Source organism: Mauremys mutica, chromosome 19, assembly GCF_020497125.1.
Source record: "Mauremys mutica isolate MM-2020 ecotype Southern chromosome 19, ASM2049712v1, whole genome shotgun sequence".
NCBI lineage: Eukaryota > Metazoa > Chordata > Testudines > Geoemydidae > Mauremys > Mauremys mutica.
In genome coordinates this window covers 9555728-9576585 of record NC_059090.1, presented here as the reverse complement: position 1 = coordinate 9576585, position 20858 = coordinate 9555728, and the positions used below count along the sequence as shown (strand labels likewise).

Here is a 20858-nt window from a genome sequence, read left to right as displayed (position 1 = left end):
TTGGATGCCGGAGGCAGCGCTGATTGGTTGTGTAGCGTGCGGAGGGGAGGGGAATGAGGCCGGCCGTCGCGCGGGCGGAAGCGGAAGCGGAGCCTTAAGATGGCGTACCAGACCTTCCGGCAGGAGTACCTGCAGGTGCCGCCCGTTACCCGGGCCTACGCCACCGCCTGCGTCCTCACCACCGCCGCCGTGGTGAGCCAGGAGGGTGCGGGGCAGCGGGGTGGGCCTGGGGGCAGCGCCGGCAGCCTCGTTCTCTCCCTCCGCTGGGTGTGAGCCGGGGCGCCCGCCCGCCCTTGCGGGGAGGGACGAGGGCTACGTCCTGGTTCGCCCCCGCTTGTGAGGCGTGGCCGAGCGGAGCAAGGGCCAGGCTCGGTTCCGGTTTGGCCTCACTCCCTCCCCCCGCGGCTGTGCGGGTTCCGAACCGTGCGGCTGGGTCGGGTCCGGTCCGTTGCAGAGACGCCGAACGGCGATCCTGGTTGAAACGGCCCTGCAGCCTGGGGGGTCGGTTACCTGCTTGATTGGGCTCCGGTGGCTCTGTCGCTCCCTTATCCTGTAGGACCAGGGCGCTCCCCTTCTCCAGACTGTTGTGCCCCTTTCCATACTCTGACTTGTCTTGTGTACCTCCAAGTGTCTCCTCACTTAAAAACTACCTGCCTACAAAATCAGATGTACAAATACAAAAATGTCACAGCACACACTACCACAGAAAAATTGCTGACTTGCTCATGTTGTTTTTATGAAATTTACGTTGTACTACTTCTATAGTGCTTTTTATGTAGCCTTATGGGGTTGTAAAACTAGGCAAATATCTAGATGTGTTGATGTACCCCTTGGAAGATCTCTGCATCCCCCTAGTTGAGGATCTTTTCTGTAGGACCCTCTGGAGGTGTACTCACAGCCTGTGCTGAATGCACAAACAAAATCCAAACCCACCAGCACTTGAAATGGGTGAGGGTAGCAAGACATTTAACAGTTGCACCACAGATAAGGACAGGAACTGAAAAGGAATCAGGCATCCACATGAGATGCTGTGTGTGTGTGTGTTTTTTGGGGGAAGGGGAGAATTAGACAGTTCTCCAAGACTCGTTCTCTGGTAGCTATATTACAGAGCCACTGTATTCTGAGGCGTAGGGTGTTTCACCGCAGAATCATTAAGCACCCAGCCCAATGGTGTCCCATTCCTTGGCAGCCTTTTGCTAGACTTAGTAAATTTCTTATTAATGAGGCCTCTAGAGAAGTGTGGAAAATATGGCAGAGCCCTTTCATAAAATGGTGGTTATAGTAATGACAGCTATTAAAGTGATGGCCAAGCAAATACATGGAAAATTGGTTGCTAGTGTTGCCCACATTCAAGTGACTGGACACAAGCAATCTAAAAACATGCTCATTTAAGATGAATGTGTCCGTTTAAAAAATATAATGTAATATATCAGTTTTTGAAGCCATGTGAGCTCTTGGGGTATGTAAAAGTAGATACATTCATGGAGGATAGGTCCATCAATGGCTATTAGCCAGGATGGCAGGGATGGTGTCCCTAGCCTCTATTTGCCAGAAGCTGGGAATGGGCAACGGGATGGATCACTTGATGATTCCCTGTTCTGTTCATTCCCTCTGGGGCACCTGGCATTGGCCACTGTTGGAAGACAGGAGACTGGGCTAGATGGACCTTTGGCCTGGCCCAGTGTATCTGTTCTTATGTTCTAGACACACATGCATAATGTGCAACATAAACATTCCATTAGTGGCACCATACATATATGTTGGATGTAGTCTTTGAAGAAGATTTTGTGTCCTGGGAATGCCGTGAAACCTCTTTTATTTTGAAAGGAATGTAGAGAAGGAAAAACTTTGCCAAGATTAAATTCTTCTGAAAACTCAGTGTTTTTGGGTGAAACTAGGGTGAGCTTTCAGTAGTTGTTTCTCAGATTAAAGGGGGGAATATGCTTTTATGTGATGGAAAAAATATAAGATGACATTCCTTAAAGCAGAAAGATCATTCTTTTTTGCCTTATATAATAATGATATAGTCATAGTAGTGGTCAGAGACCCCATCAAGACTATTCTGTTTCATGGCTCTACAGATCCCTGCATGTGAAATGAAACTTTTACAGATGTAAAATGAGCCAAATCCAGATCTCTGGACCAAAACCTTACTATCTTTTGCGCTTTACAAATATAAAATGGAAGATAGCCACTAAACCAAAGAGCTTGAAATCTAAACAGGACTAAGATGTGATAAGTAGGCACGGGACAAAATGGGGGAGGCAGAGGAGGAGGGCAAGCATGACTGTAAAAGGAACATAAGGTTGAATATGTTGGCTGAATTTAGGCTTTGCACATAATTTTTAAAATAAGAGAACATGAGATGATATTGTACCACTGACAGGTTCTTTGTGTCTCTACAGTAAATGAAGTGGAATGTAATGGATTGATCCTGTCACATATTTTCTCTTGTATTTCAGCAACTAGAACTAATCACACCATTTCAACTGTATTTTAACCCCGAATTAATATTTAAACACTTTCAAGTAAGTATTTTTTTCTGAATGTTAAATGTTGTCATCCCTGTAAGAAAATTATTAAACTTGCAACACTTGTTTTCCCAACTGCACATTGAGAATATTAGAATATCTTTTTTTCCCTGGAAGGTTTCTAATAACATTCAAGTGAAGGTAAGTAGTGGTAAAAACTCATTGCTTTGATAGGTCACATTGTTCAAACAGTAGCTAAGAAACTGAATTTGCTTGCAGACACATTTGTGGAGCTATCTTTTACTCCTGAGGGCATTCTGCGCCAGAAAAATTAAAATTCTGTGCACAATATTTTAAAATTCTGCAAATTTTATTTGTCAAATAAATATGGAGGCTCCAGCATGGCACTGGGGAGCACAGAGGTGGGAGATAACTGTGCAGCTCCCCACCGGGACATGGACTCAGCAGTGAGGCTGCACCCAACCCTGACACAGAACAAGGACCCAACCTGCCCCCAGAAACACCCAGTGCCCTGTCCCTCCGTGTGGGCAGGCAGGCTCAGCAAGGCAGGATCCAAGTGTGGGGGGATCTGGGTGTGGGTTGAGAGAGTTCTGTGTTGGGTGATCAGCTCAGTAGGAGATCTGGGTGTGGAGGGGATCTGGATGTACAGGGGCCTGTTGGGGGACTCTGTAGGGGGATCTAGATGAAGGTGGTTGGGGCTCAGCAGTGCGAGGGATAGAGCTTGGCAGGGTGTCTAGGTGTGGGGGGCTCAATGGGGGGTTGAGATGCTGTGGGAGTTTGGGCTCGGTGGTGTGGGGATCCTGGTGCATGTGGTTCATCTCGGTGGTTCAAGTGCAGTGGGAATGGGGCTCATTGGGAGGGGGTGGGGTTCTGAGTTCGGGAGGAGAGTGAGGCTTGGCAGGAGGGTCTGGGTATGAGGGGGTCTGGATGCACCAGGGTTGGGTGGATGGGGGAGCAGCTCCCTGTACAGGAATCTCTCCCCCTGCAGCAGAGGAGCAATGGATGCAGGAACTCTGTGTGTGGGGAGTTTGCAGAGCTTCCTACAGCCAGGGGAGAAATCTGGGGGTGGGTCTGACATGGCTCTGGATGCTGTGCCAGAGAAGAGGAAGTCCTGTCCTGCCCAGCCAGGACTAGCAGCTGAGCCCGGCACAGTGTAGGAGCCACCAGGCAGGTCTTCCCCAGTCCCGCCCCCTGCCCCACAGTGATTTACCTCTCTGCTGGATGCCCTGAGCACCTGAAACATACTGTTGGGGAGGGTCACGTGACTGCTTTTGTGGCTTCCTTTTGCTTCCCCATCAGAAAGTCATTTTTTCTGCAGCGAAGCAAATAAATCTGCCGGGGACATCAATTCTGCGCATGTGTAGTGGCACAGAATTCCTCCAGGAGTAATCTTTCTTTTTACATGTTTTCATTCTAACTTGCCGAGTAATTTTCCTTCCATTTTGCAGTGTGCGTGTTTTGTGTGATGGTGCTCTTCTGTCTTATTATGGGGACATAATGTCAGATGCTGTACTCTAGGTAGTATTGTCGTATTACACAGAATGCTCATACTAAAACAGTGTTAAAAGTCAAATAAACTTGATAAAACTTTGGGCAGTCTTCACATGGATTAAAAGTTAGATTGCCAAGTGCTTAGCCGCTCTTTCTGCTTGCTAGCTCTTCTCAGGTGAGCAGACATCCAAAGGAGCAATGCCTCCTATCAAACTAAGGATTCTTCTGAAAGATTGTTTCAAGGGGCCAAGATGTTTCTGATTGATTCAGCTCAACTGTTAACACAATAACAAAGCCAAAAAATTGCTTACTATGAAAGCTTGTTGGTTCTGAAATACAGCTGATTTGTCAAACTGACAAGATGTCCTTACTCCTACTTCATTCAGAATTATGTTTCTAAGTAATCATACTGACCTCCGACAGATAGAATTCAAAAAAATTAATCTGACCACACATTTTACTTAGGGTAACGAAACATTGCTTTAGCTTTCCTATAGATGAACTAATCTTGCTTCAATCCAAGTCTATATTTCATTGTGGAGAGGAATTTTGATATGGTAGAATTGAAGATGCATCACTCACCTAGCCTGCAAACCCAGTAATTGTCATACAAAATTTAGGGTTTCAATTTTCTTCTCTGCAAAAAATTAAAAGGAAGTGCTGTCATGAAGTCTTATAAGACCAAGATTTTGTTTTTACAAAATATGTTACCTTTATATTTACTAATACTGTATACTATTAAGTATTGCATATAATTAAAACTAAACTGCTGTCAGGATGAACAAAATATATTTGTTATGGTATACTTTGTTTTTAAATATGCCTTTGTTTACTTGGAAAATGAGTATAGCAATGTATTCCCAAGTCTTTAATGCAAAGTAGTACGGTTTACTGAATTTTAGAGTCTGACTATTGAAAAAGATCATTAAATTGGCTTACTACAATGTTCAAAAACCATTTTCATAAAGTTATTTTAGCTTGTGTGGATTAAACAAACTTCTTTCTGTATTCTCTATGTAGAGAATTTAAATACGTGAGATGGGTACCATTTATATTTAAGTTGTCTTATCTGTTTTCCTCTTATTCTGACAGGTATGGCGGTTGATTACAAACTACTTATTCTTTGGGCCAGTTGGATTTAATTTTTTATTTAATATGATTTTTTTGTATCCTTTATAAAAAGTGTATCTCACCTCTTTAGAATGCAAAACTGTGTGTCAGTGTTACTGTATAAGGGTCCAGTTCTGCACCACATTGTGAACTCAGTGTGAGTCCTGCGCCACTGATTTCAGTGGAGCCAGGATTTCATCCTAAATAACTAATTCAGTAATTCTTTTTCAGTGAGCTTTCATTGTTTCAATCTTGATTTGGAACGCACACTACTAGGAGTGAGAATTCATTCTGTAGTACCAGACTTTTCTGCTAAATAGCCAGTAAGACGGCTAATTGGGCAGGTATTTTTTCTGTGGTGTGAATACTTGTCCACTAACTCAGAACTGGACTGAGACTATCAAATTTACTTTATGTAATTTCAATACTTGCTTGATAATCTACTATAAAAATCCTTCGATTGTGAAGGATGTTTGGGAATTCTGTATGTAAAACCTATGTGAATGTATGTAAACAGCTATTTTTTTTCTTACTCTTTCTGCTGAATGTGATTAGTATCAGACTTTCCTGACCTACACCTTCAGATATCGTTACTGCCGAATGCTTGAGGAGGGGTCTTTCCGAGGTCGGACGGCAGACTTTGTATTTATGTTCCTTTTTGGTGGACTTTTAATGACTGTATCCTTTTTTACTGTTTTAATACAGCTGTGATTAACACGGAGGACACAGACCCTGTGCTTTGAAAGTCAATGAATAGAGAAATACTTTTTTTTGTATAATGAGATCTGAATGACACTATTTTAAGTGGGCTTCAAAACTTTCCAGATCTTGTGGTTACTATTAAATGTGGAATTGATCTTTTGCACTTAAATATTTCAGTTAAAGCTATAAAGATGAGATCCTAGATTGAAAGATGCTATTTAACTGTACAGTTATCATGAGGATTGAAGGAAATGTTATTGTCCAGGTGAATTTACACTCCCCCCCCCCCCCCCAATATAGACACTGTGTGTAAAATAGCTTCTGTAATAACAAACCCCTCATAGTGTATTTGCAGCATGGAGTATTTAAGGGGGATTAAACTATAGGTGTCTTGTTTGACTGAGGGAATATTTAAGTTTGTTTGGAAAACCATAGACTCAAAGGCCAGGTGTGTCTATTTTTGTTGATGGCCACGATTGGCCTCCAAAAACGATTTTTTTTTCTGAAGCCCATAGGTTCCCGTCTCCCCCATATTCATATTTCAGTTTTCTTCAAGTAGGTCATGTGCACTGATATTTTCTTTAACTGTTTGTGCCAGGTTTTTGGCTTGTTTGTGAACTTGGTTTTCCTGGGTCAGGCCTTTACTATAATGCTCGTGTATGTGTGGAGCCGCAGGAATCCCTACGTCCGTATGAACTTTTTTGGTCTTCTCATCTTCCAGGCCCCATTTCTGCCCTGGGTACTCATGGGCTTTTCATTGCTATTGGGGAACTCCATCATTGTGGATCTTTTGGGTAAGAAGCTATGAAAAATGAAATCCTTAGACTTTTTGGCCACTCTGTCATAAACTACTGGTAGGTAAAGTCTCTTTTCCCCCTACTTAGTAACTCTTCCTGCAAAGAGAAAGGGGTTATCAAGCCATGTTGGCTATTTATGCTTTGATGCACTACTAGAGAGGTAAGTAGATATCCATAAGCTTCCAGTGACAGGGTTGATTATGGTTTCAGGATTAGCCTGGATGGTTTAGGTGATGGATCTCTTATCTTTTCTCTCTCACGAGCAGTTCCCCCTTTGTGCTGCTTCCTCTGAGAGTCACTTCTAATCAGGTGTGCGTTTTGGGAATCTTTAGTTTCCACACACATTAATAATCCTTTGTACTGGTATTTCAAAAGAAAGTGCTGTGACTGCCAGGACAAGGATTTTCGGAATTATCTCAGATCCAGAAGTGCTCACTGCACACAGCTGAGCAGAAATTGGGCCACCCTTCTAGAGAAGAAACTGGATTGGGGAAGTCTTCAGAGCTGGAGCGATGGTCTGGGATTGGCTTATTGCACAAGTGATTGTATCAGAGCCAATACTCTTCCTGGTATCTGAGAGATCTTACTGCATAACCCTGTTCCAAAGGCCACCTCTACCTGTCTTGCTCAGTTTATCTTGGTACAAATCTGACAAGTATTTGTAACTTTGATATTTCAACTTTTTTTAAAAAGACTTGTTTTCCAAAGCGCTTTGAACAACTTATTGTCTGATACATTCTATATTTCTTTTGGAAGAGGAAACAGTCCTCCGCATTAAAGACTTCTGAAAAAGTTTTCATTCTGAAATGGGACCTTAGCTGAATAGTGAGTTTTATACTCTGAGGGATTAAGGTGACAAACCTTTAACTAAAGGAGTCAGCTCATTCAATTGGTAGTGTGTCTATTAACCTGTTCCATATAGGGAAAAAAAATTAAAAGCAGCAAGGAAGCACATGATTATTTTTTGTTGTGACCTAATTGTTTACATGCTCTGATGTACAGAGTACTGTATTCTACCAGTTTTCATTGTTCTTGTACGTGGTGGCGTACTCTGTGTTGTAACGTCTCCAAGTAGTGCAGTGTTTTGCTTCTGCATTACCTGGAGAGAGCCAGATATCCATGGCTGACTATGGAGATGAGACTTAATTGTGTAAGGCAGCTTGCATTCTGACATTTTCGTCAGTACAAATGAAACCATACCACCAAAGTGTTTAGACAGTTGTGACAGACTTTTACTTGTATTTATATGTCTCACTATGCTATAGATCTCTTCTAGTATGGCACTTAATTCTAGTGAGTATGTACCATGCTACTTCAGTTCCTTTTAACATCATGCTATTTACAAAGGGTATCAAAACACACAACTTGTCTTTTTTTTATTTCATGAAAAATCTAGTGAAACATTTAAAGGTGGTATAATGGCAATATTGAAAGTCACCAGTTCAACTTCAGCTTTCTTTTTCATTGATTCTAGGGATCGCAGTTGGACACATATATTTTTTCTTAGAGGATATCTTTCCTAATCAGCCTGGTGGTGGACGGCTTCTGAAAACACCATCTATTTTGTAAGTGTTACTTTCTAATTTGGAGCACATAGACAAATGTGTTTGTACACAATATTTTTTTTAAACTAATTCAAATACAAGTAAATTTGGAAATTTGATATAAATGGCACTGAGTTCATCATACTGTTCCATTTGTCATATGGGTGTTACAATTGCCAGAGGGGGAGAGGATCCAAGAGACACTCTTAAGACATGGTCTAACTTCTGAAAAGGTCCAAGAACTCCTATGCTAACTAAAATCGATAATATAGTTTGCCTGTTGGTGGCACCAAATATATTTGAATCTGTTAAAAGAAACCCATTTTAGGACAAAGTGTCAGTATGAGTTCAGAGTGCAAAATTCACAAAATGAGTGAGAAGCTTAATGTGGCTAATATTTTACACTTGGGTAGCTACTTCCTTCCCTCCCCACCATCCAAAAGGATCACAGAACACATAATAGACTATGTTCTGTTCACACAGTGCCATTCATATTCTTTCATCTCTTGGGCAGAGAATAGCAACCAACTGGAATGCTGCACACTAGAATGGATATGGGGAACTTTCCTGAAGGACGGGGTAAACCTCTTGAAAATTCTCTGAGTAGAAAAGACCTCAGTTTTTAAGACCGCAAACTGTCTGGCATTCTTGCCTTCAGAATGATGTGTAGTGCTGAGTTGATCCTGTCTAGATTTGATTTCTAAACCTGATATTTTAAACAAATTGACTGGCATAGCTGTTGAGAATAAGTGTCCCATGTGGTTACTCTTCTAGAATAAAAGTGATTTTTATTCTGGACTAATTACTTTGCTTTGGAATAAAATCACCTATTCCAGAATAGAGTGCTAACACAAAGGAGTTATTGCAGAATAACTAAATTATACTGGAATAGCTATAATGGAATAGTTATTCTGCAATAGCTATAGCTATGCTGGTCAATTCCCCCTGTATAGATGGGGTCTAAGCTATCAGCCATTGAGAGGTTCCCTTTGGCTCACCTGGTAGAGTATGCCTGTGAACCAAGTGGGGGACAGTTCTTGTTCTATGATTTCATCCACAGAGCTTCACTTAAGATCCAGTCTAGTGTCTGATCACCAATATTTTGGGACTACTTGAGTCACTTTGTTCAGAAGACTGGTTATGAATCCTGTCATGTCCTAAATTTGTGAATGTTCAGACTTAGCAATCTTCTTAAATGTGTCTGCAGTAGACTTGTCTTCAACTCGGTATTTTCCATCCTCCCTTTTGAAAATATTTCTGAGTGTCCTGTCACTCCTTTTGTGAACATAACATCATATAATTTCTTTAGCTATTTTAGTGTCAGCCAGGATTTGCCTTACATAACAGCACAAACTTTTATACTACTGCCAAAGACTGAAAGTTAAATTTACTCTCACTTCCTTTGCTCAAGTTTTGATCTTGGGTATAATTTTTTATATCCAGTCTAATTCCTTATGTTTGTAAATTACTTTTTTGGGCACTTGGTAAACAGATATCCACAGAGGTGAAATCTCTCAAACTGGTTTGATTGGCAGCATAATCAACAGGATTAAGTATGATTTTGGGAATTGGGAAATCCTGAATTGTAATTCTGACTCAGCTACAAAGTTATCTGTTGATTTTTAACAAGTCAACCTCTCTGTACCTTAGCCTTTCAACTGTGAAATGGAGACACTTGCCTATCACCGATATATTATGAAGATCAGCTAATGTTTCCACAGCTCTCCATAGATATGAAGAGATATTTAGTACTATACTGACCTATTATTTCTTCTCTGAATACTGTTCTTTAAACGTTAGCTGTAAGAAATTCATCCTTACATCTTTTAATAATGCTAATTGGAAGCCGTAACTATTCTATCCCGTCATTCTTAACTGCTTCATTTATATGCACAACTTCTCTGCTTCCAAATAGTCTCTAGTGCCACCCTACAATAATTTAATTCTAAATAATAATAGACATGTATGGCTGGAAGGGATCTCAAGAGGTCCTCTAGTCCATCCCTCTGCACTGATGCAGGGCCAGATATACCTAGGCCATCTCTGACAGGTGTTTGTGTAATCTGTTCTTAAAAACCTCCAGTGATGGGGATTCTACAGCTTCCCTTGGTAACCTATTCCAGTATTTAACTGTTTTACTAGTTAGAAAGTTTTTCCTGATATCGAACCTAAATCTCCCTTGCTGCAGATTAAGCCCATTACTTCTTGTCGTACCTTCCGTGACTATGGAGGACAGTTAATCATCCTCTTCATAACAGACCTTGACATATTTGAAGACTGTTACCAGGCCCCCCATCATCTTCTTTTCTGAAGACTAAACGTGCCCAGTTTTTTAACCTTTCCTTGTATGTCAGGTTTTCTTAACCTTTTATCATTTTTATTGTTCTTCTCTTGACTTTCTCCAATTTGTCCACATCTTTCTTAAAATATGGCGCCCAGAACTGGACACAATACTCCAGCTGAGGCCTCATCAGTGCTGAGTAGAGTGGAACAATTACTTCCCGTGTCTTACATATGACACTCCTGTTAATATGCCCCAGAATTATATTAGTTTTTTTGCAACTGCATCACTTTGGCTTAGTTCAATTTGTGATCCACTATAACTCCTAGATTTTTTGTTAGCAGTACCTGCTGCGTAGTCTGTTGTTTCCTGTTTTGTATTCAAAGAAGGAAATTAGGTTAGTCTGGCATGATTTGTTCTTGACAAATTCATGTTGCCTATTGCTTATCATTTATTCATGTTTCAGACAATCCCATGAAATTGAAATCCCCTCATTCTCTATATATTTTTGTCTGACTTTCTGTGTTTGTATACCTCTCCCAAAGGACTTCCTCTGACTGTAGGATGTTGATAAATTGTATAGTTAATTGTTTGGTTCGTTATGAAATATATTCAGGACACCAAATAAACCTTTATCAGTCAGATTTATTGCCATAATCCCATAATAATATAGTAAAGGAAAAAGGTTCAATACAATACCAATATCTGGGAAGCCATCTCATGCAGCATTGTTACATTCAGCGTACACAGAAGATGTGCTTCCAAAGTTACACTCCTAAAGCTATATTTTTATACCCATCTGTTTATAAGTAATAGATATTGAGTACATAATCTGAAATTAGATTTAACCAATCATCTTTCTTTCTATCTTTTTCTGGTAACATGGTGCGCCTCTTATCTTTGTTCTGAAGATGTGCATGCCACATACCAAAGGGGTGTGAAGGCACCTAGGTTGGTACCAGGGTAGAACAATCATACATCTTGTCCTTTTCCTTTGGGGCATTCCAGTAATGGCTTGTAAGAATAACTCCCTACCTGTTTTTCTATGGTAACACACTCATATGTCCTGATACTGACATTTTCCCTATTTACTTAAGCCAAAGCTTACTTCAGCTAATGCAAGGTGTTATAGGATACTTGACACGGGTGAACAGAATTATGAGGAGAGCATAATACACAGTTAACATAACTTCTCAACACTTCGTATTAATACGCTGCTTAACCTATGTATTGGCTAATGGGGGAGTTTTGCCCTGTTTTTCCAATGGCTAGTTTGAAGTCTCTCCATGTTTTTCTTCTTTTCCTCCATGTCCTCTTGTTTCATTGCTCAGTACTGTTCCCTCATCAGTTTCCATGCAGCTGACTGATATGAAGACTCCTTTTCTTTGGCTGCCACTTCCTGTTCACTAGTTGAAAATTTCCCCCTCAAACCAGCAAGTACAGTATGCCCCTTTGTGCTTAGCTGTAGCTTAGATGAATTTGGAGCCTATTTTTGCCCTTGTTCCCTGAGCTGCCTGTACTTGGCTTAGAGGAGAGTGCCTCTGCAATTTGAAACTGCTTTTAAGGTTAGCTCATATGAAAAGTACTAAGTTTCTCCTTACCTGTCTTGAGTCTTGTTGTTTCAACCACTGAGCATGTCCGTTTCAGATTCATGCATATATCTTTACTTCAAATTCCTTCAATTCAGTTGTGCTGTTCATATAATTTTCAGTAGAGCGAATTAACTGTGGCTTTGGTTCACTTGATCAGCATGAAACTAGGTGTCAAGGAAGACAGTTTTTAAATGACAAGAAATTCATAATTAGCTGTTACTTCAAGAGAACTCTCTGCTGTGTATCACATAGGAACACCAGAGGTTGACATAAATGTGGCTTTTTTTTCTGGTAGCCACCTCAGAACCAGGAAACAACGGTGGTTCTTAAAATATGGTGTTCGTGTAGATCCCACTCTAAGTGCACATGTGTGAAATGAGAATATTTTTGAATAGCAGTATCCATTGGCTACCATTTGTGCCATGTGTGTCCTTTTGTCCACACTGAAAGGAGCCACAACCATCCTTCAGTTCCATTGCTAAGTCAGAATCCCAGATAAAGAGAACGGCAAAAAAACAGGGTTGCAGGGTGGGGTGTGGAATCTATATGGGCAACAACGGTAACTAAGAACTATAGTTGCTAAAGGTAAGTAACCACTCCATTTTGGTAGTAATGTAATGATAACGATAAAATTGTTAGTTGACCAAACTAAAATGTGTGGCAGACTGAGATGTTTTTATCTCAGGAGTATAAAGAGCCATTATAGAATATCAGGGGTGGAAGGGACCTCAGGAGATCATCTACTCCAATCCCCCTGCCCAAAGTAGAGCAAATCCCCAGACAATTTTTTTACCCCAGTTCCCTAAATGGCCCCCTCAGGGATTGAACTCTCAACCCTGGGTTTAGCAGGCTGAGGCTCAAACCACTGAGCTATCCCTCCCCCTATACATAAACCTGTTCCCTTGACAACTGATTTAACACATGGCACTGAGTGAGCTAGGAGTTTGTGTCTTCCAGTTGTTAGGGCAATAGCATTGTAATAGTGAATCATGTATGGAACTCAGACTTGAAAGTCAGGCTCTTTCCTCCAATCAACATGCCTACCGCTCCCTCCCTCACAAATATTCATCCTCCATCTTTTCATTGACAGCATAGCACCCTTGCTGACTAGCATGTTAAATAATTTAACTGTACTCAAAACTTCTTAGTTTGTTGTTTGCCTAGCTTAATACTTACTCTTCATCCCAACCAGCATGGAAACCAGCAAGAAACCTTAGAGCTTCAAATTGGTTCCAGGCACCAGTCAAAAAGAAGGCATGTTGGGATTGCTTTAGAATCTTTCTGCCTGGTGACCTGAACCCTAGGGCTTGTCTACACTAGAAATGTTAGGTCAGCTTACAACCACTGCAGTAATTATTCTGATGGTTCATGTCCACACTACCCTCGTTCTGTAGGTTATGCATGTCCTCATGAGGAGCACTTCCACCGACATAAGAGGGCAGTATGGAGGGCTGAGAGCCCGGGCTCTCAGCTCCACATGCAGCTCCCCACCGGAAGCCCAGCTTCCCCTCCCCACTCCTTGGGCTCTTGGCTCTCCGCCGCCATGAGCCTGGCTGCCCCCCTTAGCTCCCCAGGCTTCCAGCAGGGAGTTCTGCATCCTGGTGCGGGAGCCAGAAGCCTCAGGGCAGCCAGTGGGGGCCGAGAAATTGTCAAGAATGACAGCCTGCAGCCGATGATAGTAATGCAGTGTCTACCGGGACACTGCATCGCCCTAACTGCACCGACATAAGCCCTTCACCTCTCCTGGAGGTGGAGTTATGTCAGTGTAGTCGGGTACTTACATAGGTGGGAGCAAGGCTGTAGCGTGTACACTGACATAATTAGGTTGACGTAAACTGCCTTGCGTCGACCTAACTCTGTAATGTAGACCAAGCCTTAGACTCATTAGTCAGAAAGTTTTACATTTTCTCTTTATAGGATTCTTGCCAAAAGGGTGATAATATGGCTCAGTGACTAGAATTGCCGTGGCTGAACTGTGCTGTTAACTAGGTTACAAAACTATATTTATAGAGGCTGCTAGTGAAAGGATACTGAAGGTTTTTGAGGTAAATCAAGGACTTGACTAATTATTCCAGCCTCATTGGTGGTCCCTTACTTCACCCAATATCTTGGTCCCACCTAGTCTGTACATGTTCCTGTAAATTGGTTTAAGTTGGGTCGTGTCTCCACCGGCTAAGAAAACTGTTAATCCTGTTCTTTTAAGTACGTTTAAATATATTTTGCTAGAGATGTGCTAATGTGTCTTCTGTAGCTGCTGTAGACAAGGCTACCGATTCAACTTCACTGACCCTGTTGTCAGGGGTAAGGCATATTTGAACTTGAGTCCTATATGATCTTATTTAAACTTTTAATTCTGAAGGGCTTGCATCATATGAGCTGACTGGATCTCAACTAGAGGACAAATGTGACTTGGATTTAAATGATTGACACTATTGCATACTGTATCTTGTAGTGAGAATGTGACATTGACTGCTTGCCTCAAGTGTGAACTGTGTATTTACATATAACTTCTGCTTTACAGGAAAGCAATGTTTGATACACCAGAAGATGATCCCAATTACAATCCGCTGCCCGAAGAGCGACCAGGAGGATTTGCATGGGGTGAAGGTCAGCGCCTCGGAGGCTAATAAATGGCTGTGCCAATACCCAGACATAACTGGAAGGAACTAAACTGAAGTACCATATTGGGAATTCTCTTTCTCCTTGTTGCAGAAAGGACACTTGACAGCTTTATGGTTCTGAATACAAGAAGCACTTTATGATATGGCAGTCTAACTAATCCAAGACATTTCCAGGAGACTACCAGTGTCTCTCTACACCAGGGGTTTTGTTGTATTGGTACTGAAAGCATAATCTAGTGGAGCCAAAAAAAACCCAACTGGAAACCATTTCCTGTTAACTTCAGTTAACAAGACCATGCGTACTCATTTAAAAATGTTTCTAAGGCATTTTTTTCCAAGTTATTTGATACAGGAAACTGTGTATGGGAAACTTTGAGGGACAAAATAAAACTTTGGCTTTAACTTTTTTCTCATTGGATAAAAAGCAGACGTGTGAGATCTTTTAAAGTGATTCCCTATTCTCATTGTCGAAGGCTGGTATGAAGCAAAATACACTAAATTTCCAAGCCTGTTTTCTTTTGAGTCAGACAGGATTTTAATTTTGGATGGTGCAAATTTTACCTTGCTAATTCTATGAAAGTAGACTGCTGCAGTTCCAGTATGAGCCCTATTATGAACCTAGCTTGCAGGCTGAGAATACATCTTGATCCAGATTATTTTGAACTACATGTGGCCAGGTATGAATCTCACTGACATGCTTATACATGCGGTAGCAAATGCAAATATGCATGTATAGTTCTGAAAAATCTAACTTTTTTTTTTTCAAAGTGGTCAGCAAATTATTCAGAATGCTGTGAAAGATTTTCCCATATAATTTAGAGTAGTAGCTCCTAGACTGGGATACGCATAGCTCTGAGATAGTGAGTGAATAAAATAAAATGTCTTGTGACTGCTTGTTACCTTCTTGCATAATCTGTTGATTTGAGGGAAATGATAGAAAAGAAGACAAGGCTAGAGAAAGTTTAACAGATGCTTGCTGCAAACATGAAAGCTCCCTGATGTGTATTTTGGTGTTAATGAAAGGTTCCAGTGACAGCCCTGGAGACATGGCAAAAATCCTAGGTTTCCTCACCAACATGCCTCAGCCATGACCTGTAGAGAAGAGGGTTGTTAATGCTGTGTGCTAAATTCAGTCCCTGAACTCTGCAAGACTGCTAACGAGAGGGCTGTGAGTGATATGGACATCTAGCCAACAAGAATTGGAGTGACATCAACTCATTCACATAGGCCACTGAACAGCTATCACAGAATGGACCAGCTAACCTGGATTGGATTTGAACTAGTGACTTGTCTGAGAGGTTTTGTATCCCACTTCTCATCACTGAAGGTATCCATCCATCGTAATCATTAATTTCAAAAATTGAGTGGGATGTGTGTTCTCTGAGGTTTTGGTGGGGGTTGATGGTGAGTTGTGGACCTCATGTCTCAACTGAGTGGTATTCCGTAGTCTTGCGTCTGAGACTTACAGAAATCTCTTCGTCTAGAAAACGGCTTGGCCTGTGTTTTAAATCCTACTTTTATCCTTTTGAGAGGTAAGAATGTATTTGGGTCTAATTTTGGAGGGGGAGGGGGCAATTTGATTAGATTCATGTTCCAATTTTTTGTATAGAGACTCTTGTTAATCTGCAGGTGGACTGTTAGCAGGCTAAAGGACAATTCTGTAGCTAGGACCAAAGTCTGTCTGTAAAAGGGAGGTCTGTTTCTCACCACTGTAACAAGAAGCATATGCATATATTCATAAGGATCAAGACCCAGGCTCGTCTACTGAAACTACTTGCTACTTTTTGCAGTATATTTGTTAATTTGTACTCAAAGTCAAGTTTTAAAGAGCATATTAATAGAAGTGTGGTGCTAGAGGCATCCTCAAAGATGAGGGAATGACATATAGGCTATCCTGAAATACCTCATAATGTAGTTGTCTTCAGATGCTGTCTCGTCTTTATGCCGTGCATCTTCCCATATTTTAATACTTTCAGAAACTTGTACTGTTTGCAATTGAAACCACTTATGTTGCTGGGGAGCAAGACCAGTTCCTTAATCTCCAGACCATAGAATTTTATGCAGCTAACGTTGTTTCAGGGCAGTGAGTTCGATCTCCTGCCACCCAGACTCCTGCCTTCACTTAACATAAAGGGGAGGCAGGCTTGTCAGGCTAAGTACCAGCAAGCTGCAGGCCAGGTCAGTGGCTGACGGGCCTACTGCTCCATTAAAGAAGATGTTGAAGTAAATCTGCTTGGGATATTGAGATGTGCCTATCATAAAGAAATAGGAAGTATAGGAGGAGACTGCTTGCCTGAGTTATGTGGCTAGAGAGACAACTGCTGGCTTGTTATAGTATAAAATGGCTTTTCATGGCCTGTTGTTTCCTAGCTCTGTTTACTTGTTACACTCTTTTCTGGCATTTCTTTTAAATTTCTTTTAAGCTTTTTTACACCCATGTGAGGGAAGACATAGATTATATGCTGCTCTCCTTCCCAGAATTTGTCCTGGATGGCCGGGAGGTGGGGGGGAAGGAAGCTATGCCCCATCCCACTCTACACTACAAGGCTCCTGGTCCTGGTTTCTTCCAGACACTATTATTCTGGGACCATCTGTTTCTTCCAGTATCTGCCTCTGCTGTTCCCTAGGCCTTTGTCTGCTCTGGGACTCCTGGAACAGGGTAGCCTGGCTTCCCAGACTTCCCTCTCTGACCTCAAATGGTCAGTATTCCCCATTGTAGTTCTATAATAACTCAAGCATTTACTTTAGAGAGAGACAAATCATGTGTTGAACTTAAAATAGGAAGAGGCCACTTTTTTGTGTCTATCTTAGGTACTTATATGGCTTTAAACGACTGTTACCCTTTTAAATTTCACTAAAAGCTGAACTACCTCTACAACTTCCATTGGTTATAGCCACTAATAATAGTGTTGAGAAATTATAAACAGTTTATGACAGGACATACAGCCACTTCAAGTAGCAGTAAAATTTTATGGAGGTGGAATGCAGTTATCCAAATATGTAATAACCTTATTGTTGTGGAAAAATGCCAACCGGTCTTTCATGACTGTAAGTGAACACTGCTTCCCGAAACGCCATCCTGTACTATTGGTGAGAGTGCTGTGCGTCAAATTGCCAACGGCACTTTCTACAGCATTCTTCTTTCCTTGAAGATCATTCAAGGAGCGTAGGTGGCTACAGGTGATGGGACAGACTGCGTGTTCATAAGACATTTTATAGGCCAGCTAAGTGCTTAACAGATGTGTGAAGAATTTTGGTCATAGGCTAAAAACAAAGCTGCTCATCCTCTGAACCGCTTGTCAAAGTTTAAATGAAGAAAAGTATTGTACTTCATAAATTGCATGCATCAAATATTTAACAGTAGCAAGAACCACAGAAGAACACACTCTTAGTCTAATTAGATTCCCAATACGTGGCAGTGATTGTTCCACATCAGAGCCTTTGTATTGTACTTTAGTTTGGAAAGCTGTCTCTCAAACTCTCTTAAGCTTCATCTCTTTGAAACCTCAGACACTCACACTTTATTGAAGTAAATATTCGTTACACAAATGATGTAGGAGATGGTGTGGTGGCTACTGCTAAGGAGCCAGCCATAGTTATTTTCAGGTGTTTCATTTGTGATTCTAAAATGGTAGCTTTGGTTGAGACTCTCCCACCTTCAGATTCCAAAGTCAACATTATCCCAAACTGAAGTTGGAGTATTTTTCTAAAGCAGCTAGTTAATTTTGTGTTCTTTCAGTGCAGCCAGGTAAGCTTATTTGCTGCAGTGTGCTGGGAAGCATGGTAGCAAGCAACTAAGCAAGAGACAAAAAGTAATTTTTCTGTTCTACACCACATTGATTAGGCCTGAACTGGACAGTTGTGTCCAGTTCTGGGTGCCACATTTCAGGAAAGATTTAGACAAATTGGAGAAAGTCCACAGAAGAGCAACACAAATGATTCAAGGGCTAGAAAACATGATCTGTGAGGGAAGATTGAAAAAACTGAGTTTGTTTAGTCTAGAGGAGAGAAGACGTTGAGGGGACATGATAACATAGGGGTTGGCAACCTTTCAGAAGTGCTGTGCCGAGTCTTCATTTATTCACTCTAATGTAAGGTTTCGTGTGCCAGTCATACATTTTAACATTTTGAGAAGGTCTCTTTCTATGTCTATAATATATAACTAAACTATTGTTGTATGTAAAGTAAATAAGGTTTTTTAAATGTTTAAGAAGCTTCATTTAAAATTAAATTAAAATGCAGAGCCCCTGGACCAGTGGCCAGGACCTGGGCAGTGTGAGTGCCACTGAAAATCAGCTCACGTGTCGCCTTTGGCACTCGTGCGATAGGTTGCCTACCCCTGTGATAACATAAGTACATAAAAGATTTTTGCAAGGAAGAGAGAAAAATTGTTCTCATTAACCTCTCAGGCTAGGCCAAGAAGCAATGGGCTGAAATTGCAGGAAGGATGGTTTAGGATGGACATTAGGAAAAGCTTCCTACCTATTAGGGTAGTTAAGCACTGGAATAAATTGCCTATGGAGGTTGTGGAATCTCTGTCACTGGAGATTTTTAAGAGCAGGTTAGACACACACCTGTCAGGGATTGTCTAAATAACACTTAGTCCTGCCTTGAGTTCAGGGGACTGGATTAGAAGACCTCTCGAATTCCCTTCCAGTCCTATGAGTCTATGGCGACTGTCCAATACTGGTGAAATAATAGGGAGGGGACAAGTAATTGACCCATATGTTGTCATATTTGGGCCTAAAATTCAGAAGTAGGACTCCAGAATTCTTATGCTTAAGCTGCTGCTTGTACACTTTTAAAAATAAAAATAAACTGCCCATTTCCCCCATATCCTGTGACACTAATTTTTTAAGAAAGTAATTAGTTAATTCCAAGGGGAAGTGAACTGCAGAAGATGATACTGCTAGTAGTGAGATATTTAACAGGGTGACCTTATTTCCATTAGGCTAGGTGACTCCGTCCTCACAGTTAAATACACTATCTTTTGCCTTCTTCCCTCTCTGAAGAAAGGAGATAGATAATTTCCACATTTCAGTTGGACCTTCCATCAGAACAGAGAAAAGAAGTGTTAGCCCTAGGCCCAGTCTCCCATGAGGACTTCTGGTAGAAATGTTCCCAAAGAACGGTACTGTAGCCACTCAGGTTGAAAAGTGGCAAGTCAAATTTCAGGGCCTGGGGATGTTCCAGTTGGAAGCAGAAATTGATGGAGTCTGCTATTTTCTTTGCGGTCTTGTTTGTTTCTAAGGAAAGGTACAAAGCCCTGCTTCTCCAAATGCAGGAGGAACCAGAAATAAAAAGGGGCAGTTTCTTAGCTTACAGCTCAAAGCCTCTTTAGCCAGCACGAGACCCAAAAGCTCTAGTTTTTTCCATGGTCACACCATGCTCACAAGCTATTGCTTGGCTTCCTTACTTTTTGCCTGTGCCTCTCTGTGTTCTGTTCTACCCCAAACAATACTTAGCTAAACAAACAATACTCAGCCAAAAAACCTCAAAAAACTTGTGTGTGGATTCACAACCCTTCCTTTGTCTTGGGGAGTCAGGGATGCAGGTTTTTTTTAAAATTTAATTAATCCTGACAGTTATGTTACATTAATTGCAGGGTACATTCATACCTAGTCTCAAAGAGGTTTGTGATTGTCACCAGTATCTCTCAGCATAACAGTGGGGTAGTGGATGTCTTTAGCAAAAAAGGCCAGAAACAGTATTTAAAAGGGACATTTAAAGCCTATTTCTGTGCTAAATGTTTGTGTGTTTAATCCACTTTTCAGTGTATTTTTGAATGTGGTGACCATGGACTGTCAAATGCCCTCGGTGGAGGGACACCAGCAGAAACTCTAGGCCTGGGAGCCATTTGGAACTGCTTGGCACATTTCTTTCATCTATATATCCCTCTAATGTTCTTTCTTTTCTAATCCAAGATTTCAGATCCTCTTCATTTTGACTCCTAAGCGTAGATCTTTGTCCTCTTTCGACCTACCCCACCCCCTTTCTTTTGTGCTGGAAGGCTCTGACTTCCCCAGTGCCCCTCTCTGTTGTCCCCTTTTCCATCATCCTTTGTATGGTTGAAGGCTTGAGCACACACTTGCCAGTGCTCTGTCTCCATGCACTTTTCCTTCTCACACTCCTCAGGTGATTGAAGACAAGATGCTGAACACCGGGTGAATATGCCTATGGCAATAGGCCGGGTAAGTGGATGCTTTACTATGGGATATGTTAGAAGCC

The 20858-nt window shown here is 41.4% G+C and overlaps 1 protein-coding gene across 2 annotated transcripts; it reads left to right on the top strand.

Annotated features, from left to right (window-relative positions):
• Window position 1: 1 nt before the first annotated feature.
• Window positions 2-16074, top strand: DERL2 (derlin 2). 2 transcript variants are annotated; one of them, XM_044994058.1, is made up of 7 exons: window positions 3-192; window positions 2463-2528; window positions 5076-5149; window positions 5678-5771; window positions 6394-6589; window positions 8067-8157; window positions 14531-16068. In XM_044994058.1, the coding sequence occupies exons 1-7, from the start codon at window positions 100-102 to the stop codon at window positions 14634-14636; spliced, it is 720 nt and encodes a 239-aa protein (XP_044849993.1). In that variant the 5' UTR covers window positions 3-99; the 3' UTR covers window positions 14637-16068. The 2 variants fall into 2 exon arrangements, with proteins under 2 accessions (XP_044849994.1, XP_044849993.1); XM_044994059.1 differs by lacking the exon at window positions 5076-5149 and having other exon boundaries at window positions 2-192; window positions 5649-5771; window positions 14531-16074.
• Window positions 16075-20858: the final 4784 nt, after the last annotated feature.